General features: G+C 54.1%; 1 protein-coding gene across 10 annotated transcripts in view; it reads left to right on the top strand.

The window, feature by feature from the left end:
* ARHGEF10L (Rho guanine nucleotide exchange factor 10 like) overlaps positions 1–24,224 on the top strand; it is a 144,190-nt gene extending 119,966 nt beyond the window's left edge. For all 10 annotated transcript variants that reach the window (XM_078073740.1, XM_078073739.1, XM_078073745.1 and 7 more), the window contains 3 exons: positions 13,886–14,060; positions 21,651–21,773; positions 22,990–24,224. In XM_078073740.1, the coding sequence (XP_077929866.1) occupies positions 13,886–14,060; positions 21,651–21,773; positions 22,990–23,528 (837 nt within the window). In that variant the 3' untranslated portion in view covers positions 23,529–24,224. The remainder of the gene's footprint in view (positions 1–13,885; positions 14,061–21,650; positions 21,774–22,989) is intronic.
* The last annotated feature ends 680 nt before the right edge of the window (positions 24,225–24,904 follow it).

Below are 24,904 nucleotides of genomic sequence, written 5' to 3'. Positions count from 1 at the left end.
GAGGCCAGGACCAGACTCCAGGTGTCATCATAGATCGAGTGAGATCACACAGGGAGGGGCTCAGGCCAGCGCCTGGCGCACTCAGACCGTTACAGGATGGTCATCTCACGCCTGGCAGCTAGACTGGGGGAGGGTCTGCTGGGCCGGAAGCTCTAAGGAGGCAGTCCTGCTGCCATGACTGAGTGGGCTCACATGGTGGTCAGCGTGGGCTTGGGAGCTGGGCTGGCTGGCTTCAGCCCCTGGCTCCCCGCCACGTGCCTCCACTTCCCCACCTGTAAAACGGGGATAATTACAGAACCCACCCCAGGGCTAAGCAGCTGGATGCATGTGAAGCACACCGTGTCACAGCTGTTTTACAGGGACAGGACTTGGTCAGGATCACGTGGGACATCCGATGGTGGAGCCAGGATCTCCAGCTCCTTCTTCTCTAGTGCCTGGTCCCGAGGCCCGGGGTCCACCATGTCTGGCTCGATGGCCAGAGGCAAAGGGCCAGGCGTCGGCTCCCCCGGATACCTGGGGAGAGAAGGCAGTGGGGTGAGACAGTGGCCAGCACAAGTCCTGACCCAGAGTAGGTGCCCTGGATGCAGGGGCCTTATCCTTGTGCCCGTGCTCTGCTGTGGGGCAGACATGCCTTCCACCGAGCCCGGGAGCCCAGGAGAGGAGTGACAGTGTGGCCAAACGGGAACCAGGCCTCCTGGAGCAGGTTCAGTGAGAATGGGTGTGTGGGAAGAGGCTCCTGAGCAGTGTGAGCAGACACATGGGGGTGAGGACCGCTTGTGTGTGTGAACAGGTGTGTGTGCACCTGTGTATGTGTGCAGGTGAGAGGCGGAAATTGGTCAATTACATTCACATTGTTTAGTCCTTGACTGTAGCTTGAATCCCATTGACAGCATCCAGTTGGGCTCTGGGGATCTGGGTCAAGCCTGGAATCATTCCCCTGTCCCCGTGGTGCCCCTGCCCCCTGCCCAGCTGTCTTGGGTGCAGATCCGTGCCTGGAACTGAGACGTGACCCTTCCTGGCGCCTCTCACACCCTCGGCAGGAGGGCGGCACAGCCTCCTTGGCCGAGCGTGCTCACCTCTGCTGCTGTGGCCAAGGGGAGTCCAGAACAGTGGGGAGAGGTCATATGTGCTCAGTGACAAGCAGGTGTGGCGTAGGGATATTTAACTTTTGGGAGGCCGAGGGTGGTTTGCAGACTCTTTAGAGATATTGGCAAAAACGGCTGACCATCCTTCTAGAAAAATGTACCAGAGGTGCCAAATATTTCACAGATAATTCCAAAACGGGTTGTTAAAAGTTTAGAGCAGGCTGTCAGTCTTGGAGTGGGCAGGGCCATCCATCTGTCTGTCCCTTTTCTGTTCCCGTGGTGGCCCTGAGCTGGAAGAGTCCAGCACCAGGTCAGGACTCTTGTAACCCACACTTCAGAGATGAGTCAGCTGAGCCCCAGAGGTGCTGACTGACTTGCTGGTGAGAGATGGAGTCACATCTAAAGCCCCTCCACCCCGCCCGGCAAAATGCCCCGGAAGGACCCCTCTGCTTCTGGCACGTGATCCCTTGGTTGTGACCAGGTCGGACTCCAAAGGCAGTGTGTGGAGGCATTGGACGGAGCCCACACAAAGGTGTCTTTGTGTGTGGCTCAGAGACCGGGTATGGGCTCTGGAGTCCCACCAGGGTGACCATCCGTCCCAGCTTGCCCAGGACTGGGTGTCCGGCTTCTGGTGCTACCGCTGTGCCTCCCCCTGCAAACCGGGGCGGCTGGTCACCCTGAGCTGGCATCCTGGCGTTCCCCCCCATTTCCTGCACTGTGACTTTGTGAGGGTCATTCAGCCTCTCTATTTGTTTCCTCAGCTGTGAAATGTTGATAAGAGTAAGATAGATAAAGAAAGGGAAGGGAGTTGTGCCGATTGCCTTTAAACCGCAGACTGCACCTGCCCACCTGCCCAGAGCAGCCGCTCGGAGCGGGACCTCTGCGTCTCCACCCCCAGCCTGTCCCCTGGCTGGTGGAGTGAGCCCGCACCGTGGATGTCTCTTGAAGCCTGCCTGTTTGATGAGGATGGCGGTGGTGCCCTCATTCCAGGTGGCTGGGGCGTGACATGGAGGCAGGGCTGGCTGAGGGGCTGGCACGTGCTCCATGGGCGATCTCTGGACCAGGCAGCCCGCCCTGGTGACCGAGCAAGGAGCGGGACGGAGAGCCCCTGCATGCCCACGCTCTGTTGGGGTGCCCGGCAGGAGATGCCTGGGGGAGCATCCCGAGCTTGGAGTCCAGGGGTCAGCCCCATGCCCAGCTCTGCCCCTGCCCCATGGGACCACCTGGGCTCACATTCCCCTTTCTAGGGTCGGCCCCTCTTCTCTCATAAAGGTCTCTGCGAGGAGGAAATACTGTGGCGTGGGGAGGGCCTGGCACACAGTAGGTGCCCAGCAGGTCGGAGCCATGCCAGCCTTCTGCCATCCCTTTGGCAGCCCCCAGCCAGCCCCGAACGTCCCAGCGCTCCTTCCCGGCTCCTTGGCATCCTCTCAGCTCCGGTGACTTTGAGTGGTGAGCTGCTCACCCTGGGAATTTATAGAAACCGAGCACAGAAGCGTCACCTGGAGGCACATAAATATTGTACGATGGAGGTTGAGCTGCGTCAGCACAGTCTGACCTGAACCGTATGGTGCACGTGCGTGCAGCCGGGCGGGGGGGACAGGCCGTAGGGGGCCGGTGCAGCACCCCTGCTCTCTTCCTAGCTCCCCGACCAGCTCCTCGCTGCAGGTGGCACGCACGGAGCACTCGCGGTGGCCAGCCCCGCCCGCGGAGCCTCCCGGGACTCCAGAGGGCAGGTTCTCCTCCTGGCCCCATTGACAGGTGAGAGGGGAGAGACAGTGACCTGGCCAGAGGTGAGCCGGGAGCTAGGGGTCAGACCCAGGCCCTTCCCTCGGCTGCCGGCTTTTTTTTTTTTTAAATAACTTTGTCTCCCCCCCAACTTTTTATTTAGAGAAATTTCAAACTACAGTAAAGTTGAAAGAATAGTACGATAAACACACAAATACTCTTTACCTAGTTAACCAACTGTTAGCGTTCTGCCGTAATCCCCCATATTATACATACACTCCCTTTGTTGGCTACGCCACTTAAAAGTCAGTTGCAGACATTATTACTCTTCACCCCTAAATAGGGAGGGGTGGCATGGCTATCCCACATAACTTCCACAGCATCATCCTACCCGGGAATTCAACGTGGAATCGTGTCTGTAGGTGCCTTTTCCCCAGTCGTCCCCCAAATATCTTGTATAGCTTCTCTCCTGACCCCATGCAGGATCCAGCTGGGATTGAACATTGCATTTGGTTTTCATGCCTCTTTAGTCTCTTTTTAATCTAGAACAATACTTCTGCCTTTATTTTATTTTTTGTCTCCGTGATACTGACTTTTTTTTTTGAGAAATCCAAGCCACGGTCTCATAAAAATTTCACAACCAGGAATTGGCTGGTGTTTTCTCGGATGGGCTTTGAGTGTGCGGCCAGATTCTGCGTGGGGGAGCTGTGGGCTTCTCATGGCATGGCAGGAGGAGGGGGGAAATGCAGGCTGGTCCCATCCCCGATGGGTTCAGGCAGGTCCTTCAGGGGTCCCCATCCTAAAGGGACTGGTTTCCCTTTGTAATTCCTGGGTCCCCTGCAGGGAATTCCTTCAGAACGTGTGCATATCCTGTTCCTCGGCAAACTTTTGCCCCAAACTTTCATTATTTCGAGAGGAGTTCTCCTTATCCTGACTCAACCCCCCTTCCTCTACCACCTCTACACATTTATAGACTCTTTTAAAATCCAGTGTGCTATAATCCAGGACCATCGCTCCTCTTGATACTCAAATTGTCTCAAATTTGGCCAATAGGAGCCCCTTCGTGTTGGCTCCTGGGTCCCTTGGTCACTTACTTCCCCATTATTCATGGGGTGCTTCCCTGCTCTTCTGCATCGGGAGAAGTTCTGCCCCTCATGGGCCATTTCTCTGGGGTATCCAGGCTGGTTCCCTTTCGTGGGCATGGAGTCTGGGGTGCTCCCTGCTGCTGGATGTCATTGCTTCCAGACCCTTTCAGTGCACAGGGCCAGGAAAAAGAACTTAGGTTCGCACAGACAGCTCTGATCCAGATCTGAGACTGCGGACCTTCACCCTCACCTTCTCTCACTCTGTCTTCGACTCTTCTCGCTGTGAAAACCCTGGCCCCCGAGAATAATCTCTGTGAACTTCAGCCACACCACGTGGTGTCCGAATCGCTGGGCCCGTCCCAGCACCCACACCAAGTCTACTATGTCAAGTCCAGGACTTTGCAGATCTTTCTGTCCTTAAGGCCCCGGGGTGTGTGGTCAGCGGGCTGAATTCCCACGCTGCCGGAATGGGTTCTTTTCTGTGTGGGTGTGGCCATGTTCCAATAAAAGGGGACCCACCCAAACAGGGGGCAGGCCTCTGTAGTCTGAGGGTCACTGTTTGCAGACCACGGTCTAGAATATCATCCTAACGCAGTTCCCGGGGCAGGATGAGCAGCCGGCAAGTCGCCCTGCCTGGACTGTGGGGGCCGAGTAGGCAGGAGGTGCCGGGCCTCCCGGAGCTCAGAGGAGGGACAGGACTGTGCTGGTGGCTGCTGGGCAGGGGGCCTTCTTCAGAGACAAAGAGGATAGAGGCCTCTGAGAGGGAAGGTGACCCACACTGCTGGGCTCCAAGACCGGCCAGGGGCTAGAGGAGGGGTCCAGAGGGGAGAAATGGGAAGCTAGCACTGAGCCCAGTGGGCAGCAAGGACTGGGCCTCGCTGCTGCCTGCCCCACCCCCCCAGGAGTACCGGGGCCCATGCTGCTGGCATGCCACCTGCCCTGTCCTGTGTCCCCGGGAGGCCCAGCCGGGACTCCCAGGACCTGGCTCCGTGAGCGGGCTCCTGGCCTGGGGAGGGGGCCCGGAGAGCTGGGAGATCACGGAGGAGGGAGGGGCTGAAGCCGCCACACCCGTTGCTCATGCCTCCTGCCCTTTCCCCCACCGTGTACCACGGGGCTTGGCAGGTTCGCACAGGCCTGTGTAAAGGCCTTCAGGCCCGGGGGCACACTTGTTATGCCTCTGGAGAAATGAGCCTGATTTCCACTGCTGACTTCTCTTTTAGTTGGATTCTGACTCAGGCGCGGCTTTCCACGGCCCTAGGCCTCCTGGTTCCCACACGCTCTGGCTGTCTTGGAGGCTTCCAACCCTTCCACGGGAGCCGGGCGAGCACGCACACGCCTTCCTGTCGGCGTGCGTGTGTGTGTGTGTGCAAGTGTGTGCGTGCCGTGTTGGGGGAAGGGAGGTCTGCAGACAAAGCCTGTCGGGTGCCCCCCTCCACCCTGTGCCCCCTCCGTTTATCGGTCGGCTCGTTGACGGCGGGCCCCGTGGGAAGTGGGGTCCAGCCTCCGTGGCTCGTCTGGCTCCTCTGCTGGCCTCTCCCGCAGGGCCTGTCGGGAGGCGTCCTGTTTGGATCTGGTCTCCACCTGGGGCTGGGCCTTCAGGAACATTGTCTTGAGCACAGGCTGGTTCGGGAAGATGAGCACCCCGGCCGCCCAGGGTTCCTGGGAAGGACTAAGGAGAACTGAAAGCCAGCGCTCCGGGGCTGTGGGCAGCAGACTTGGGGATGAAGGGCCACAGGGATGAAGTTGCTCCTCTCCCCTTGCACTGTGTGGGCTGGGCCCAGCTTGCGGAGGCTGTGAGGGGCTTGGCCTCCCTCTAAATCCCAGAGGCTCACTGGCTGAGCCTCTAGGACCTGGGCCTTCATTGGGGGGGGGGGTTGCTGAGGAAAGAGGAGCAGAGACCCCCCGCCAGCCCCTTGTGTGAGCCCCCAGTCTGAGGGAGCAGGAGTGTGCCACACCTCATATGAGACCCCCCTCCTCGCCGCCCGGGACTTTGATGGAGACAACATGCCTCTGCCCTGGGTGAACTTCCTGGCTGAGAGGGAGCTGGGGCTTCTGCTCTCAGGGTCCCCCCGTTCAGGGACGAGCTGTGCCACAGAACCCTGCCTCCTGAGAGCAGCCTGGCCCGAGGGGAGGGGAGGATGTTGCTTGGCCTCTCCCCTCCCCTAACCCGGGGCCCTGAGCTTCCTGTCCCCATCAGCCTGGGCCACATGCAGAGCTCAGGCACCAGGGACTGGCTCGGAAGAGCAATTGTGTGGGTCACAGTCTTGCTCTCACGGGCTTGGCTCCCCATGGACACCCCCGCCCCAAACAGCCGGCTTCCTTATCTCACTGGGAAGCTTCTTGGTGATCTGAGCCGGGAGGAGTTGGGGCCACTCCTCACTCCCTGAGCCCGTGCGAGGCCCACACCTCCAGCCCCTGCCACGTGGCTGTCGAAGCGAACGTCCTTCAGAGGCAAACCTGATCGTGTCACTTCCCAGCCTAGCCCCTCGGGCACTTAACTGCCGTCAGCCTTCCCCGTGGACGTGGACGGCAGCATCCTGGGGCGCTCTCCCCCTCCGTCTAACCACGGGCCCCACTCTGACACCTTTCTGTTTCTCACACACGCGGTGCTCATTCCTGCAGGGCCTTCACACTCCCCCACCCCAGCCCTGCTCCCTGGTACAGAATGCACCTGTTTGTTCCTAATCTCCAGGAATTCTCCTCTGACTCCCATCTGTCTGCTCTGCTCTTTCTTTTTCCTTTTTTTTTTAAATTTTTTTTTTTTTTTTTTTTAAGATTTTATTTATTTGCAAGAGAGAGAATGAGAGACAGAGAGCATGAGAGGGAGTGAGAGGGAGGAGGGTCAGAGGGAGAAGCAGACTCCCTGCTGAGCAGGGAGCCCGATGTGGGACTCGATCCCGGGACTCCAGGATCATGACCTGAGCCGAAGGCAGTTGCTTAACCAACTGAGCCACCCAGGCGCCCTCTTTTTCCTTTTTTTAAAAATTCAAGCCCAAAGTCAAAGTGAGAGGCCTTCCACATAATAAGTGCCTGACATCCCGTAATTGTTTTTATTCTGTAAGTTTGCAGTGTACAGCTTTACAATTTGACATCTGTATACGTTACCAAGTCTGGTTACCATCCGTCACCATACAGCTGACCCCTCACCCCTTCCACCCGTGCCCCCAAACCTGCTTCCCCTCTGGTAAGCATTAGTCTGTTCTCTGCATCTGTGAGTTTGTTTTTGTTTTATTTTGTTTGTTTGCTTATTTTGTTTTGTTTTTTAGATTCTACATAAGAGTGAAATACTGCAGTATTTGTCTTTCTCTGACTTATTTCACTTAGCAAAATTCCTTCTAGGTCCATCCATGTCACAGATGGTGTGTGTCATTCTTTTTATGGCTGAGTAACATTCCATGCTATCAATACACCACATCTTCTTTATCCATCCATCTACCGATGGACAACTTAGGTTGTTACCGTATCTTGGCTATCGTAAACGCTACTTTAGTGAGCATAGGGGTGCATGTATCTGTTTGAATTAGCGCTGTTGTATTCTTTGAAAAAATACCCTGAAGTGGAATGGCTGGGTCACAGGGTAGTTCTGTTCTTAATTTTTTGAGGAACCTCCATACCAGTTTCCACAGTGGCTGTACCTGTGTGATTCCCACCAAGGGTGCACGAGGGTTCTCTTGTCTCTACATCCTCGCCAACACTGGTTACTTCTTGTGTTTTTGATTTTAGCCATTCTAATAGGTGTGAGGTGATAGCTTACTGTGGTTTTGATTTGCATTTCCCTGATAACTGGCGATGTTGAGCATCTTCTCATGTGTCTGTTGGCCATCTGGAGGTCTTTGGAGACACGTCTATTCAGATCCTCTGCCCATTTTTAAATTGTGTTGTTTGGGGTTTTTGTTGTTGTTATTGTTGAGTTGTATGAGTTCTTTATGTATTTTGGATACTAACCCCCTCTTCTGTTTAGCAGGTTGCCTTTTTGTTTTGATGATGGGTTCCTTTGCTGTGCAGAAGCTTGTTAGTTAGTCCCCCTTGTTTATTTTTACTTTTGTTTCCCTTTCCTTTGGAGTCAGATCCACAAAGATGTCACTAAGACCCATGCCAGGGAGCTTACCAGCTCTGTTTTCTTCTGGGAATTTGATGGTTTCAGGTCTTACATTCAAGTCTTTAATCCATTTTGAGTTCATTTTTGTGTCTGGTGTAAAATAGGGGTCCAGTTTCTTTCTTTTGCTTACGGCTGTCTAGTTTTCCCAGCACCATTGATTGAAGAGATGGTCCTTTCTCCATTGTGTGTTCTTGGCTCCTTTGGCATAGATTCATCGTCCATATGTGTGCAGGTTTCTTTCTGGGCTCTCAGTTCTGTTCTGTTGACCTGTGTGTTTCTTTTTGTACCAATACTGTACTGTCTTGATTACTATAGTTTTATAGTCTAGTTTGAAATCAGGGAGCATGATACCTCCAGCTTTGTTTCTGTTTCAAGATTGCTTTAACTATTTGCGATCTTTTGTGGTTCTGTACAAATTTTAGAATTATTTGTTGTAGTCCTGTGAAATGTGCGTTGGAACTTTGATAGGGATTGCATTAAATCTGTAGACTGCTTTGGGTAGGAGGGACATTTTTTTTTTTTAAGATTTTTATTTATTTATTTATTTTGAGAGAGAGAGAGAGACAGAGATAGTGAGAGAGATAGTGAGCGAGAGCACGAGTGGGGAGGAGAGGACGAAGCAGGCTCCATGCTGAGGAGGGAGCCTGACCGGGGCTCGATCCCAGGACCCTGGGATCATGACCTGAGCCGAAGGCAGACGCTTAACCGACTGAGCCACCCAGGCGCCCAAGATGGACATTTTAAAAATATTCTTCCAATTAGTTCCATGAGCATGAACTGTCTTTCCATCTATTCATGCCTTCTTCAATTTCTTTAATCAATGTCTTATAGTTTTCAGTGTACAAGTCTTTCACTTCCTTGGTTAAATTTATTCCTAGGTGTTTTATTCTTTTTGATACAATTGTAAATGGGTTCATTTTCTTGTTTTCTCTCTCTGATGAATCGTTATTAGTGCACAGAAATGCCACAAATGTCTGTATATTGATTTTGTATCTTGCAACTTTACTGAATTCATTTATTAGGTGTAGTGGTTTTCTGGTGTATTCTTTAAGGTTTTCTCTATATAGTATCATATCCTCTGCAAATAGCGACAGTTTTACTTCTTCCTTTCTGATTTGGATGTCTTTTATTTCTTTTGTTGCCTAATTGTTGTGACTAGGACTTCCAATACTATGTTGAATAAAAGTGGCGAGAGTGGGCGTCCTTGTCTTGTTCCTGTTCTTACAGGAAAAGCTTTTAGCTTTTTACTGTTGAGGATGATATTCACTGTAGGATTGTCATACATACAGCCTTTATTATGTTGAGGTACATTCCCTCTATACCCACTTTGTTTTGAGAGTTTTTCAACATCACAAATGGATATTGAATTTTGTCAAATGCTTTTTCTGCATCTATTGAAATGATCATATGATTTTTGTCTTTCATTTTGTTAATGTGCTTTATCACATTGATTGGCAGATGTCGAACATCCTTGTATTCCTGGAGTAAATCCCACTTGGTCATGGTCAATATATTGTTGGGTTCAGTTTGCCGATATTTTGTTGAGGATTTTTGCATCTATGTTACTGGCCTGTAATTGGTATCAGGGCTGGTTTGGGTGTCAGGGGTGACGCTGGCTTTATAAAATATGTTTGAAAACTTCTACTCCCTTCAATTTTTGGGAAGAGTTTGAGAAAGGCAGGTATTAAATCTTCTTTGAGTGTTGGTAGAATTCACCAGTGAAGCCGCCTTGTTCTGGCCTTTTGTTTGTTGGGAGGTTTCTGATTGCTGTTAAAATCTCCTTGCTCTAGTAATCATTCTGTTCAGAATTTCTCTTTCTTCAGTATTCAATCTTGGAAATTTATATGTTTCTAGGAATTTATCCATTTTTTTTTTCTAGGATAGGAAACCTGTTTTTTTTTCCGGGTTGTTCAGGGTGTTGGCATATCGTTGTTCATAGAAGACCCTGATGATCCTTCGTGTTTCTGTGGTATGAGCCCCACATCTCCCCTCTCATTTCTGATTTTATTTATTTGAGTCCTCTCTCTTTTTCTCTTGGTTAGTCTGGCTAAGGCTTTGTCAATTTGGTTTACTTTTTCAAAGAACCGGCTCTTAGTCTCATTGATCTTGTATATTGTCTTTTTAGTCCCCATTTCACTTATTTCTGTTCCAATCTAATATTTTCTTCCATCTACTAATTTTGAGGTTTGTTTGTTTCTTTTTCTCCCCCTAGTTCCTTTAGGTGTAAAGTTATATTGTTTGTTTGAGATTTTTCCTGTTTCTTGAGATCAGCCTGCATCGCTACAGACTTCCCTCTTAGAACCACCTCTACTGCCCCCCCCACCCAGATTTCGATGTGTTGTATTTTTGTTTTCATTTATCTCTAGGTATTGTTTTGTATTTCTTCTTTGATTTCTTTTTCGACCCATTGGTTTTTCCATAGCATGTTTTTTAATCTTCCTATTTTGGTGGTTTTTCTCATTTTCTTCTTGTAATTAATTTGTGGTTTCATACCATTGTGGTTGGAAAAGATGCTTGATAAAATGTCGGTTTTCTCAAATTTGTAGAGACTTCTTTTGTGCCCAGCATGTGATCTATCCTGGAGAATGTTCCATGTGTCCTTGAGAAGAATGTGTTTTCTGCCGCTTTTGGGTGGAATGTTCTATAAATATCTGTTGAGTCCATCTGGTCTAATGTGTCATTTAAGGCCGATGTTTCCTTATGCTTTGTTGTTGTCTGGATGATCTATCCATTGATGAAAGTGGGGTATTAAAGTCTTCTACTAGTATTGCATTGCTGTCAGTTTCTCCCTTTAGGTGTGTTAAGATATGTTTTATATATTTTCGTGCTCCCTGTTGGATGCACATGTATTAGTAAAAGTTATATCTTCTGGATTAATCTCTTTATCATTGTGTAGTGCTCCTGTTTGCCTTCTATTACAGTCTTTGTCTGCAAGTCTATTTTGTGTAAGTATCGCCACACCAGCTTTCTTTTCATTTCCATTTGCATGGAATATCTTTTTCTTTCCCTTCGCTTTCAGCCTGTGGGTGTCCTTACTTCGACATTAGTTTTTCGTAGGCAGTGTATAGATGGGTCTTGCTGTTTATCCATGTAGCCACTCTGTGGCTTTTGATTGGAGCATTTAGTCCATTTACATGTAAAGTAATTGTCGATGAGGGTATACTTGTTGCCATTTTGTTAATTGCGTTCTGCTGTTTTTGTAGTTGCTCTCTGTTCCTTTCTTCTCTTGCTCTCTTCCCTTGTGGTTTGATGGCTTTCTCCTGTTAGGTTTAGATCCCTTTCTCATTTTCTTTTGTGTATTTCCTTGTGGTTACCTTGAGGTTCACGTAAAATCTCCTATGACAATAGCGGTCTGTTTTAAGTTGATAGCAATGTAATTTTAAATACGTTCTAAAGCTTTACCTTTTTACTTCTCACCCCTGATGTTTTATATTTTTGATGACACGTTGTGCATTTTTTAATTTTGTGCATCCCTTAACTAATTATTGTGATTTTAGTTAATTTTACCAGTTATGTCTTTTCATCTTTACAGTTGCTTTGTAAGGATTGATTCACTATCTTTGCTATACATTTACTTTTTCCAGTGAGATTTTTACTTTCGTATGTTTTTGTACTAGTAATTAGTGCCATTTCTTTTAAGCTTAAAGGAGGCCCTTTCACATTTCTGGTAGGGCTGGTTTGGTGGTGATGAACTCCTTTAGCTTTTGCTTATCTGGAAAGCTCTTAATCTCTCCTTCAGTTCTGAATGATAACCTTGGTTGGAAGATTTTTCCTCTCAGCACTTTAAATGTGTCATGCTGCTCCTTTTTGGCCTGGAAAGTTTCTGCTGAGAAATCTGCTGATAGCTTTGTGGGGTTTCCCTTGTACATAACAAGTTTTTCTCTTGCTCCTTTTTGGATTCTCTCTTTATCCTTAACTTTTACCATCTTAATTACAACATGTCTTGGTGTGGATTTCTTTGGGTTCATCTTGCTTAGAACTCTGGGTGTTGTGGACCCAGATGTCTGATTCCTTCCCCAGATTAGGGATGTTTTCAGTCATTATTTCTTTTCTGGCCCTTTCTCTCTCTCTTCTCCTTCTGGGATCCCTATAACACAAATGTCATTTCACTCGATGTTGTTCCAAAAGTCTCTTCAGATGTCTTCACTTTTCTTAATTCTTTTTTCATTTTGCTGCACTGTGTGGGTGTTTTTCATTGCTTTATTTTCCAGCCCACTGATTTGTTCTACTTCATCCAGTCTGCCATTGGACCCCTTTAGTGTATTTTTCAGTTCAGTTATAACTTCCGTTTGGTATTTTCCTATATTTTCTATCTCTTTGTTGATGTTCATACTGTGTTCATCCATTCTTCTCCCAAATTTGGGGAGCATCTTTATGACCATCACTTTGAACTCTTTATCAGGTAGTTTGCTTATCTCTGTTTCATTTAATTCTTTTTTTAAGGTTTTGTCTTGTTTTTTAATTTGGAACATATTCCTCTGTCTCTTCATTTTGCCCTACTCTGTGTTTGTTTCTATGTGTTAGGTGAGTCACCAACCTCTCCCAGTCTTAAATGAGTGGCTTTATATAGGGGATGACCTGTGGGGCCCAGAAGTGCAGTCTCTTTGGTCACCAGAGCCATATGCTCAAGGGGTGTCCCCCTTGTGGGCTGTGTGTGCCCTCCTGTTGTGGTGGGGCTGTGGCTGTGGCGCACTGGCTCCTGGCCTGGCTGGGGGCATGTCCACGGCTGCTGGGGTACATTGGTGGACAAGACTCTCAGTGGAATACACTCACTGGCACTATCAGGTTACAGGGAGAATCCAAAATGGTGCCCACCAGTACCAGTGTTAGGAAGGTAGACTGAGATTGTCCTACCAGTGGCTCCAACCTCAGTCCATGGGGAGAGCCCCTGATGTTTTCTGCCATTCTGACAGACCCTTTAAGGTTGTTAGTAAATGGATCTTCTTTATCAGAGATGTATGCTTTTTTTCACATTGGTGTTTTTGACTGGTTTCCAGGTTGAGTGAGTGTGTGCAAGCCCCTTAAGAGTGAGTTTTCTGTTCCCTTCAGTTTTCTAGTTTTCCTGAATGTAATCCCCATTGATTTTCAAAACCTGGTGTTTTGGGGGCTCATCTCTCCTGGGCAAGATCTAAGGGTTGGGAGGCCTGAGGTGGAGCTCGAATTCCTCATTCCTCAGGGGAGTTCTGTACCTTTGTTATCCTTCCCGATTGTGATGTGCCATGGCGGGGCTTTCTCCCTGGGGAGTCTGTGTCTCTGCCTCTCATCTCTGTCTCAATGGTGTCCTTTTATCATTTGTTGTGGAGGCTCTGTTCGTTCAGGTCCCTTTCAGGGGGAATTATTCCATGAGTAGTTGTAGATTGTCGTGTCTGTGGGAGGAGGTGAGTTCAGGATCCACCATCTTGAACCCAACTCCCTACTGTTTCTTGGTTTATCAAATTTTGAACATTATGTTTTGCATCCCTGCTGTAAAAGGTTAGGATTTGACTCACACTACCCACCTCCCTTCCCTGATCGTTGTTGTGTTGCATTTGTAACTCTCGATAACATACATAGGCTGCCACCTCCTCTTGCATTGACTTTGGCCCTGACTTTCCCTTGTGTCAACTCCTGAGAGCTGACTGTGTGCGTTACCATTTTCCTAGCTCCTTGTGTCATGTGGGAAGCTTGTGATGGCCACATTAGAAGTTTTTATACCACGGGGATCGGCCGACATGACAAACCGGCATTCCCTACCCGTTGTTAAACATTTATCATCGGCACACCACTGCCGGGCTCCTGAGGTTCGCTTCTGGCCCTGAGTCTGGTTCAGGCCGAGGCTAGATTAGCTTGGCCCCCTGAGGCTCAGCCGGAGGGCCCAGCCCAGCACCGACACCCTGCTGTCTGTGCCACAGCAAAGCTTCGAGGCGCACCAGGACGAGACCGTGAGCGTGACGCACATGGTGAAGGCCGGCAGCGGCGTCTGGATGGCCTTCTCCTCCGGCTCCTCCATCCGCCTCTTCCACACCGAGACGCTGGAGCACCTGCAGGAGATCAACATTGCCACCAGGACCACCTTCCTCCTGCCGGGTGAGTCTGCTGCTGGGCATCGTGCCCTGCCGTCCTGGGCCTGTGCAGGGGAGGAGCTGACCTTCGTGGAGCACCTTCCACGGCCGGGCAGAGGTGCGTCCGGGCCAGCCCACGTTGTTAGCCCTCGTAGCAGTGTTTGGCCGGCTTTGAAAACTGGCCTCCAAGAGCGGAGGCAGCAGGGCCGGGATTCGAACTCAGGGCTGTCATTCCCAAACCTCTCTTGCTGTCATCACTCTTCCCTCTCACTTCTCGCGGGAAGTGAGGCTCCAGGCTCAACAGACTCTCCCAAGTCGGGCAGCTGCTAAACAGTCATACTGGGTGGGAACCCAGGCCCATCCGCACCTGCCACTGCTCAGGGTGACCAGAATCCCGATTCTGCCTCACGCCACGTACAGAATGTGAGGCGAGGGGAAAGAGAGAAGGCTGACCAGAGGTCTCTTTCTTTAGAGGTTTTTCTAAGAAAGGCAACTGTCTTGGTTTGCTGGTTGGGGTTTGGAGGCAGGGGGAGAGTGAAGGGCTAGGACATCATCCCCTTGGGGCCCTGCTTCCTCCCGCTGAGCTGTTGGTGATACTCAGCAGAGAGGAGGAAGGTTGGAGCTCCCCTAACACTCTGCTTCTCCCCGCATCTGCCCGAGGCCTCCGTGGCAACCCCCTTCCCACCTGCCGCCCGAGATGCTGCCCACACCCCGCAGGCTCTGCTGGCAGGAGCCAGGGCAGACGCCTTCTCAGGGCCCGTTCCCACCCCCAGCTGGCTTTAGAGCTTGGCCCAGCTTCCACCTGACAAACAGACTGTCTGCGAGGATGCGCAGGCTCCATCCTGTCCAAGCTGGGCCGGGTTCAGCAGCTGGGAGAGCCGAGGGGCCCTGGGGCCAGGGACACGGGGCCGGCCTGGCAGGTGGGGAGCTAATCGTTACAAGGACTCAGCAGATGGGCCATGTGGAGGCCAGAGTGGCCACGTGCTGAGCTGGGGGACTGATCTCCCTGTCCTATGAGGCCGGGCCAAGGGCAGGCACATTAGCCAGAACCTAAGGGGCTGTGGGGGCCTCTGTCTTACCCCAGAGGCCTGGTCCCTAACCCCAGCTAGGGGACCCAGAGATCACCCTGGCCCCTGCTTCTTCCTGCCAGTCACAGTAGCGGTCACCGGGTCTGGACTGGTGGTGATAGGGGGTGGTGGTCACTAAGCCCAAGATCAGCGGTGGCAGGGACAGTGTGTAACAGCCGCCTGCCACGCACCCTGCCCCAGCCCTGCACTGAGCTGGGTTCCGAGGGCTTTTAGATACAGGGCCTCACTCCACGGTAACCCACGGAGTGGGGTTTGTCCCCATCGTACACGTGCGGAAGCTGAGGTTTGCTCAGCAGGAAAACGTGGCTTGTCTCTGGTCCTGCATTGGGCCTGAGGCAGGGCCGGGAGTCCCCTGAGAGTCCCACTATGGGGAACAGGGGAGAGATGGTTTCAGAGGTGGCCCGAGTCCTGGCTCGGCCACCGTGGGGCTCGGGCAGCTCTCGCTGCCTCCTAGGGCCTGTGGTCCCTCTGTGGGAGCAGAGGTGGTTCCTGGCTCAGAGAAATGCCTCTAGGCATGGGAAGGTGCCTTGCCCAGGCTTGGAGCGTGGGACGTGAGTGAGGAGAATAAATGAGCTTTCTGGGATGTGCTGTGCGGGCCTGGGTTATGGCTCTCGTCCTTCTCTTTTCTTCCTCCCTCCCTCCCTCCCTTCTTCCTTCCTCCCTCCCTTCCTTCCCTCCTTCCTCCCTCCCTTCTTCCTTCCTCCTTCCTTCCTTCCTCCCTTCTTCCTTCCTTCCTCCTTCCTTCCTCCCTCCCTCCCTTCCCTCCTTCCTCCCTCCTTCCTCCCTCCCTTCCTCCCTCCCTCCCTTCCTTCCCTCCTTCCTCCCTCCCTTCTTCCTTCCTCCTTCCCTCCTTCCTCCCTCCCTTCTTCCTTCCTCCTTCCTTCCTTCCTCCCTCCCTCCCTCCCTTCCTTCCCTCCTTCCTCCCTCCCTCCTTCCTTCCTTCCTCCCTTCTTCCTTCCTTCCTCCTTCCTTCCTTCCTTCCTTCCTTCCTTCCTCCCTCCCTCCCTCCCTTCCTTTCCTCCTTCCTCCCTCCTTCCTCCCTCCCTTCTTCCTTCCTTCCTTCCTCCCTCCCTCCCTCCCTCCCTTCCTTCCCTCCTTCCTCCCTCCTTCCTCCCTCCCTTCTTCCTTCCTTCCTTCCTCCCTCCCTCCCTCCCTCCCTTCCTTCCCTCCTTCCTCCCTCCCTTCTTCCTTCCTTCCTTCCTCCCTCCCTCCCTCCCTCCCTTCCTTCCCTCCTTCCTCCCTCCTTCCTCCCTCCCTTCTTCCTTCCTTCCTCCCTCCCTCCCTCCCTTCCTTCCCTCCTTCCTCCCTCCTTCCTCCCTCCCTTCTTCCTTCCTCCTTCCTTCCTTCCTCCCTTCTTCCTTCCTTCCTCCTTCCTTCCTTCCTTCCTCCCTCCCTCCCTCCCTCCCTCCCTCCCTTCCTTCCCTCCTTCCTCCCTCCCTTCTTCCTTCCTCCTTCCTTCCTTCCTCCCTTCTTCCTCCCTCCCTCCTTCCTTCCCTCCCTTCCCCTCCCTCCCTCTTCCTTCAGTTTCATTGTATTTCTCAGTATTTAGCCATTATACAAGGTAAATCCATTTTAAATATGATAAAAATTTCTTTATATCACAGAAATATTTCCACACTTACACTGAAAGCTAAATTATTTCAGGCTAGCAGAACAACTAAAAAAGTAGGCCTTTTAAATCTCCTTGGCCTCCTCTGTGGGGCAGGGGAGGGGGAGAAGGGAGCCCCTTGTTATGCAGTCAGAGGTCAGAGGCAGAGCCCTCTGCAGGTGACATTGCAGCCCCTCCGCCCAGCTGCGGCTTTATGTCACCTTAAAATGCATCTGCTCGCCCACCGGCTTGCTTGTCCTTGGCCGTTCCCCTTTAAGGGAGGAAGGGCAGGCCCTGTCCTTATGAATATGTCAGAGCCAGGTCAACGGAGACCCCGGAGGGGACATGACCGGAGGTCGCGCTGCCGGGGAGGCCAGAGCCAGGACCCGAATCGCACCCTCTCACAGGCTCACTGTACAGCATCCCCAGTCCCAGGCCTCAGTTTCCCCATCTATACAGGGAGGGGCCGAGATCCGAGTGGGAGCAGGATAGACCAGAGCTGGAGTTGGGCTGGCTCTGCGCCCTCCAGCCCCGTGACAGGCAGCGAGTGGGGGGCCCCGGGACCCCCAGTCCCCGCCTCCCGGGGAGGTTGGGCCTCATCCTCGTGGCCATCCCTGCCCCTTACCGCACCGGCTCCGTGGGCCACACATCTGGGGGCCTCGCTGCTCAGCCCCACTGTCCCGCCCATGTCCTTCCAGCTGCACCTGCTACGTCCAGCAGAGAAGCCACGTCTCGCTCACCAGCCCCAGGGCTGGCCCAGTGGGGGCGGAGGCTGAGGTTCTGGGGGGCAGGGCCTCCCCGAAGGTCCCCAGAAGTTACTGCCCTGGGCCCCCGTCTCCAAGCCTGGCAGTTCCTGGTCAGCCCCACCTGCCCGGCCAGGACCCCCGAAGCCTGAGGGGAGCGGGACCAGAGCTGTCGCGGCCGGGGGGGGGGGGGGGCTTCCGCCTACGTCACATTGTGCCCCGGCGGAAGGTCAGCAGAGCAGGATTCTTCAGTTCTTTATTAGAGATATTTTTAAAAGGCTTTTAAGTATTTTTTCTTCCCCCACACCACCAAATGAAATAATTGCATAATTAGTAATAAATTTGTTCCTCTTCTAAGTGTGGATTTTTTTAAGGGCATGTTAAAAATTTATCACGCTTCCTTCCCCCAACCCCTTTCCTCCACTCATGTACCCGACTGGGATTAATGCTTTTTTGAACCTAAACTCCCCCCTCCTCTTAACTAGACAGGTCATTAATAAAATGTTCTCTGAGAGCCAGAGCCTTTTAAAGTTGTATATCTACAGATAGATGGCTTGGGTGAGTTGAACACGGCTGCATTAAGTCCCTGTGATAAAATATTTATCCACCATTAGAATTTTTTTTTCTTTCGGACTGTTTGTGAGGTGTCTTGCAGACGGGGAGGAGGAAGGGCTTCAGAATGAGGTCTGCAGATGAAGTCATTTCTCAATTCTGGCACCTGCTGCCTCCCTCACATCGGCTGGGTCTCGGTTGTCCGGTGGGGCCGGGAAGATGCGGGGGCATCGGGGGATGGTCTCTCCCGGGGCTCATGGCCCCAGGGGCCCTGGAAAAGGAGGTGAGGCAGCGGGATGAAAAATGTGCCCTTGTTCACTCTTTTGGCTTAATTATTTTTGTGGGTTTATGGCTCTGATGGAGTCGATCTTCAGCCATGAGTCCAGGTCCTTTTCATAATCACAGACGTTGTCCCAACGGCCTCCTTTCGTTGATCGTACTCGCTGGGCTCAGAGCTGGGCCCACTGTGAGTCCGTATTACACACACAAGTATAATTCTAATAATCATAAAATAAAGCGAGGTCGGTTTATAATCCTCCCTGGGAGATGAGAGATAGAAAGCGGCTTGTCAGTTCGCACCTCTAGTACGTGACGTCAACACCCGTGTCCTTTTTCGCTTTTCTGCTTGTGTTCGCTTGTCCTGGCACTCATTCCCTCATGCACCGGCAGACACTCTCGTGAGCCAGGGTGCTGGCCTGGGAGCCGGGGGATCGAGTAGGAGTGCGCAGGTAAGCGGCTGCCCTCACCCACACACGAGGCTTCCATCTGGGAAGCAAGCAGTAAGGGAGAGGTGGGGCCACAGAGACCCTGACCCGGGCCAAGCGGGAGCCAGCTGGTGAGGAGGGGGAGTGGCAGCCTGCGCCCACTCCAGGAGGGCGGGGAGCACCCTCGCTTGGCCCCGAGCCTGCCCTGCTGGCTTGGCGGCTACACCTTCTGAACCGACCCAGGCGTGGGGGAGTCCCAGCTCCACAGACACCCAGACCCATTTGTGCAATCGCCCTTGTTGTCCAGAGACGAACTGGCTTTCCTTGCGGGGTTTGCATCCCCACACTGAATCAGGACCGCAAAGAGGACTCTGAGTTTGTATCCTGTGGCCAGGTGCGTCAGTCCCTCTGCCTGCAGACAGTTGCACGTGCACCTCGAGCTGCACATCCAGGAGACAGTGTGGCCTTCCACCCCAGGCTGCTCCCCCATCTGAGTCCGAGGCACTGCCGTGCACCCAGCTGCCCGGAGGTGTCCTTCATTCCTGTCCGCTCTCCCTACCCACTCGAGTCTGTCAATGGGTCTGTCCATCTGCTTCAAAGCGGATCTCGAACGCCCGGGCTTCTCATCATCTTCCAGGCCACCGTGGGTCTCGCCACCACCGTCTCTGCCTGGCTGGTCTGCTTGCTCCCTCCCTCCTGTCCTCTACCACTCTGCGGCTAAACCGCTCCTTCAGACCAAGTCAGCTGCTCCTCTACTCAGACCTTCCAGTAGCTTCTCACCTTGCTCAGAGTGAACAGTCTGGTCCTTACCCTGGCCCACCTGCTCTCCAGCTGTCTTGAGTTTGCCCCTATCCCCGAGCTGGGCTAGCTGTAGTCTGCTCCTGCCACCCACTCATCCTTGCCACAGGGCCTTTGCATGTGCTGTGTCCCAGTCCTTAGCTTGGGACTTGGCGTGGCTGCCTTATCCTTGTCCTCCAGACCTCACATCCCCACACCTCCTTCCCCATCCTTCCAGAAAGCAGAGTGGGGCAGGAAACTTGGAAATCCTCCTGCCCACTCCTTGCCCCATCCCCCATTTGAATCCTCTGCCTGGTACTTATGTTCCTCGTTTTGTTTCCCTTCCTCTTTCCCCTCTCCAAACGTCGCTAATCGGTAGCCACTATTAACAACGAAAACCGAATAAAATAAAACGTTCGGTGCCTCCATCCCACCAGCCACATTTTCCGTGCTCACCAACCACATGTGGCTGATGGCGCAGAATCGAACAACGTGATAGGTAGAATTTCCATCATCATGGAAAGTCCTAGAGGGTTTGCTCCCCGAGAGCAGAACTGTGTGTGCGGCTCCCACCGTGCCTCCAGCACTGAGCGCAGAGTCCCGCGCCCAGTGGGCGCCTGGGATGTTCCGGGGTGCCGGGCGAGTGGGTCGGTGATGGTAGAGTACGCTGTCAGACAGTGCTGCCTGAACCCCAGCATGGTAACCCTGGGGAGCGACCCCCTCTGCTCGGAGGAAGCCCACACCCCTACCTGTTTGGAACTGCAGTCATTTGCTCAAGAGCAGAGAGGTGGCTGCAGTGTAGACGGTAATCAGCACACCGGAGCCCGGCTCCCAGCCTGCGCCCACCAGCTGGGTGACCTCTTTGGACCTTAGTTTCCTCCCCTTGAAAACGGGCACAATACTGGTGTCTTGTGTCCCTCTCAGCCGCCGCGAGGCTTCCGTCAGACCAGAGCAGGTGTATGTGTGCTTTAGACGCTCCAAAGCAGCGTTTCTCTAAGCGCAGTCCCCAGGCCAGCAGCAGCCGTGTCACCGGCGTGCTTGCCAGAAATGCAGTTTGGGGGCTCACCTCTGGGGGTGCGGGCCCGGCCGGGGGTGCGGATGCACGCCCAGGTCGACAGCCAGGGCTCCAAGCAGCATTTCACACACCCCGTGGCATGCACGTGAACTTCCTTTTAGGGAAGTGTGAGCCCCTGCAGTGGGGCAGAAGGATCCGGCCCTTTAGAGAGGCAGGAGTCTGCGCGCAGGCCCTGCCTCATGCCCCTTCCCGTTGCCCGGGGTTGTTAACAGCAGTAGGTGGTCGATGGCGCTCTCTGTGTGTGCCGTGGGCCGGGCACTGGGCTCAGGGATTTACGTTCATTCCTTGACTCATTTAATCCTCGGGACGAGGCTGTGGAAGAGCATCATCATCCCCTTTGGCTGGTGAGGAAATGGCACAGAGAGGCTTAGGGCCTGGCCTGGGTCGTGTAGCTGGGACGTGGCAGGGCCCGGGTTTGAGGCCAGCACCGGGCCCTGGAACCCACACCGCGCATCCCCCCTGTAAAGAGCCGGGGGGACCCCAGCGCTCTCCCTGCCACCGCCAGTCTCGCTAAAAGGAAGAGACAGCAGCAGGGGGACAGCCGGACAAGAACTAATGTGGACTGACATCAGCAGCATGCCCGTTCCTGGCACGGAGTCGTCCGCGTCACTGGCGGGCCGGGGGGCTGCTGGGTGCACTCGGCCTTCACCCGGGGGAAGGACCCACGTGGGCAAGCCTGTGCCGGAAACCGAGGGGCCGCAACAGACTGCCAGCCCCCCGCCCCCCGCTTCTTGTATCTGCACCGGCCCCCGCCCCGTGCCTCCACGTGCACCAGCATCTGCTTCACCCTCAAACCCGCACCCCCCACGGAGGGCCCCCAGGGGCCAGCACTGTGCTGTGTGGCGTTACCCCCTCCCGTCCTCACGCAGCCGCACTGTACCCAGGTGGAAACTGAGGCTCGGGATGCAGGGGCCCGACCCCAGCCAGGTCAGACTCCCAACCCCACGTCCTCACCACAGCCCCGTCCAGCTTCCCGCTTGTCTCCCCGGAGGAGCCGGAGCACGCCCCCTCCTCACCTTGAAGCCCCCAGAAGCCCCTGCCGCCCCCGCAGGAGGGAGTGCTGCTCATGCTGGCTTCTCTCTCCGCAGGCCAGAAGCACCTGTGTGTCACCAGCCTCCTGATCTGCCAGGGTCTGCTCTGGGTGGGCACCGACCAGGGTGTCATTGTCCTATTGCCTGTGCCTCGGCTGGAAGGCATCCCCAAGATCACAGGTGAGGCTCCGGAAACCGGTCTTGGCGGGGCCTGGGAGTCAGCTGCAGATGGCCGGGGAGGGTGAGCCTGTGCCCAGAGGTTCACGCTCTCTTCTGACGTGGGCGTTATCTCCAATGCCCCTGAGATCACAGGTGGCACTGTGGCACACTGGAGTTACGTCATCCCGCCCCAAGGTCTCCCAGCTGCTTTCTGGGTCTCAGTTTCCTAATCTGGCCAATGGGCACAATAGTGTGTGTTGGTCAAGTGGCTTCAGGATTGGTGGAGGCCCCTGACTATTGGCTGGGCCCCCCCTGTCCCCTCCCCACAGCAGCTTCAAAATGTCCAGGTTCCAAAGACTGACATAACCGAGGGCTCCTGGGGTTGGGGTCCATATGCAAATGTGTTCCTATGGAGTAGCGGGAGGTCTGCCCTGATGGGGGGTGCTAGGGCTAGGAGATCAAGGGCGGAGTCAGGGAGGACCCAGAGCCCTGGGCCCCTCTCTGCTTCTGCCCTAAGAGTGATGAGCAAGTGGGGGGCCGGGGTGGGTGGGGTTGGGGGGAAGCCCTGAAGGTGGACGAGCCCAACTGGAACGGGAGCCCCCCGTTCCTAAATCCCAAAGTCTCCTGTTTTTATCACATAGGTCATTTTGTTCCCTGTGGTGTTGGTCCTTGGTTTGTAGGGATGCATCGGGCAGAGACCGCGCCCCCCAGTGCTGATGGTCTGGCGGAGGCGGCTGAGGTCGGGGGAGGGGGCAGGTGCTGTGATGGCAGGTGTTCCGGGACCTCGGGGCCCAGAGACCGGGGTGCTGGGCAGTCTGTGGGTGGAGTCAAGAAGGATGTGCTGTGGAGGAGCCCGAACTGGGCTTATGGGACGGGGTGTAGCATCAGGTGGCTGGGGAAGGCTCTCCGGGCAAGGCCAATGGCTCGAGCAGAGGCAGGAAGACTGCGGCTGGCTCAGGCGGGGGCTGCAGGTGCTTTCACACTGACAGTCCCCCAAGGGTCCCCCCCAACAGGTTTATAAGGTCACTCCTGTTCCCTGTCCCACTCCTCCACAGAAAATGGCCCCAGAGTGTGGAAGAGCCCTCCCCCAGACCCAAAGCCTTCTGGAAGCTTCCAACATAGATTGCAGTTCCCGAAACAATAACCAGCACCCAGAAAGTTCTCCAAGATAGAGGTGTGGGTGCCTCCCCTAAAGCCCTGGGCCTCCGGGCCCCTTCTCCCTGCCCCTTTCTTGCAGGGAAAGGCATGGTCTCGCTCAATGGTCACTGCGGGCCTGTGGCCTTCCTGGCCGTGGCTACCAGCATCTTGGCCCCCGACATCCTGCGCAGCGACCAGGAGGAGGCCGAGGGGCCGCAGGCCGAGGGCGACGAGGTGGACGGGCCGGCGCCCGAGCCCACACCCGTGCCCGCGAGCCACGTGGGCCGAGAGCTGCCCCGCAAGAAGGGCATCCTCCTACAATACCGGCTGCGCTCCACCGCGCACCTGCCCGGCCCGCTGCTGTCCGTGCGGGAGCCGGCGCCCGCCGACGGCTCGGCCCTGGAGCACAGCGAGGAGGACGGCTCCATCTACGAGATGGCCGACGACCCCGACGTCTGGGTGCGCAGCCGGCCCTGCGCCCGCGACGCCCACCGCAAGGAGATCTGCTCCGTGGCCATCATCTCTGGGGGGCTGGGCTACCGCCACTTCGGCAGCGCCCCGGGGGGCAGCGGGCGGCCGGCCCCGTGCGGGGACACGGACAGCGCGCTCCTCATCTGGCAGGTGCCCTTGACGCTATAGCCCCCGCCCGGGCGGGCTCTCTGCCTGCTGGGGGCCGCTCCCGCCAGCCGGGGTTCCCCGCCCCCCCGGGAGCACCGGGTAGACTCGCCTTCCAGGGACCGCGAGGATGGGCCTGGCTCGTCCCCAGGGGGACGTCAAGGGTGCTGAGAGAAAGGGCAAGGGCTCCAGGAGGGGACAGCCTGAGCCAAGGTGGGCTGTGAGGAGGTGGATTTATTCCCATAGGCAAGTGGTCTAGCGCGGGTCCCCAGGGCGGGGAGCGGGGAGCTGTGTCCAGGGGAACCATGACCCTGGACACTGACCCTTCAGGACAGAGCAGAGGAGAGGAGCAGAGCAGAGGAGAACTTCTTCCTTTTTTTAAAAAAAAATTTCAGAGTGTTTTGGGGGAGGAGTCTGGGTTTGGGGAGAGGATACCTCTGGAGGAAATGGCCTTCTTTTTAAAAGCAAAAAAAACAAAACAAAACAAAAACACAAAACCTCACAACTGCCTGGCAAGCCCAGGGCCTCTCGTGCGGCCGAGCAGGGCTCAGAGGCGGCCACGCGCCTCCCCGGGAAGGCCGTGTGCGCGTGAGAGTCTGAGAGTGTGGGCTGGCGTGGGAATGTCTATAAATACGTATATATGGTGTATATTATGTGTATAAATGAAATCTGTACATATTGGAGCTTTGGGAGATGCTGGAATAAAAGACAATAACGTGAGCACTTGGACTGACGTTTTGTTTTTTGAGATGTGATGGGGAAGAGACAGTTGTCATGAGATAGGGCTGTTCTGGAAGCTGGAGCACCAGGGAGACCCACCACACAGCACAAGCCCTAGAATGAGCTGTCTGATGCCCTCGCCATTGGCCACGTGTAGCTCTCTACTTCTGGAATTAATTAAAAGGAAATAAAGTCACAAATTCAGTTCCTGAGTCCCATTGTCACATTTCTAGTGTGTCTCGAAGAGCCCCACGGAGTGCGTGCTGACCGTCCTGGACAATACAGATCTGACTATTTCCGTCATCCCAGAAAGTCTCTTTTGCTTGAGAAGGGGCTCTTGGGAGCTTCTTTTCTGAATAGTTATTTTTTTTTTTAAGATTTTATTTATTTGACAGAGACACAGTGAGAGAGGGAACACAAGCAGGGGGAGTGGGAGAGGGAGAAGCAGGCTTCCCACGGAGCAGGGAGCCCGATGCGGGGCTCGATCCCAGGACCCTGGGATCATGATGAGCCAAAGGCAGACGCTTAACAGCTGAGCCACCCAGGCACCCCATCTGAATAGTTTTTGAAGAGAAGGCTGCCCTCCCTGCTCTGGATTGGGATGGAGGCAGGTGGCCTGGGTACCTGTCCCTCCCCACCTGGGAGGGAAGAAATCTGAAGGGCTTCACCTTGTGGAGGTT

This window comes from Halichoerus grypus, chromosome 5, assembly GCF_964656455.1.
Source record: "Halichoerus grypus chromosome 5, mHalGry1.hap1.1, whole genome shotgun sequence".
In the NCBI taxonomy this organism is placed as follows: Eukaryota; Metazoa; Chordata; class Mammalia; order Carnivora; family Phocidae; genus Halichoerus; species Halichoerus grypus.
Note: the sequence above shows the minus strand (reverse complement) of the source record. Positions and strands in the feature narration are given on the sequence as shown.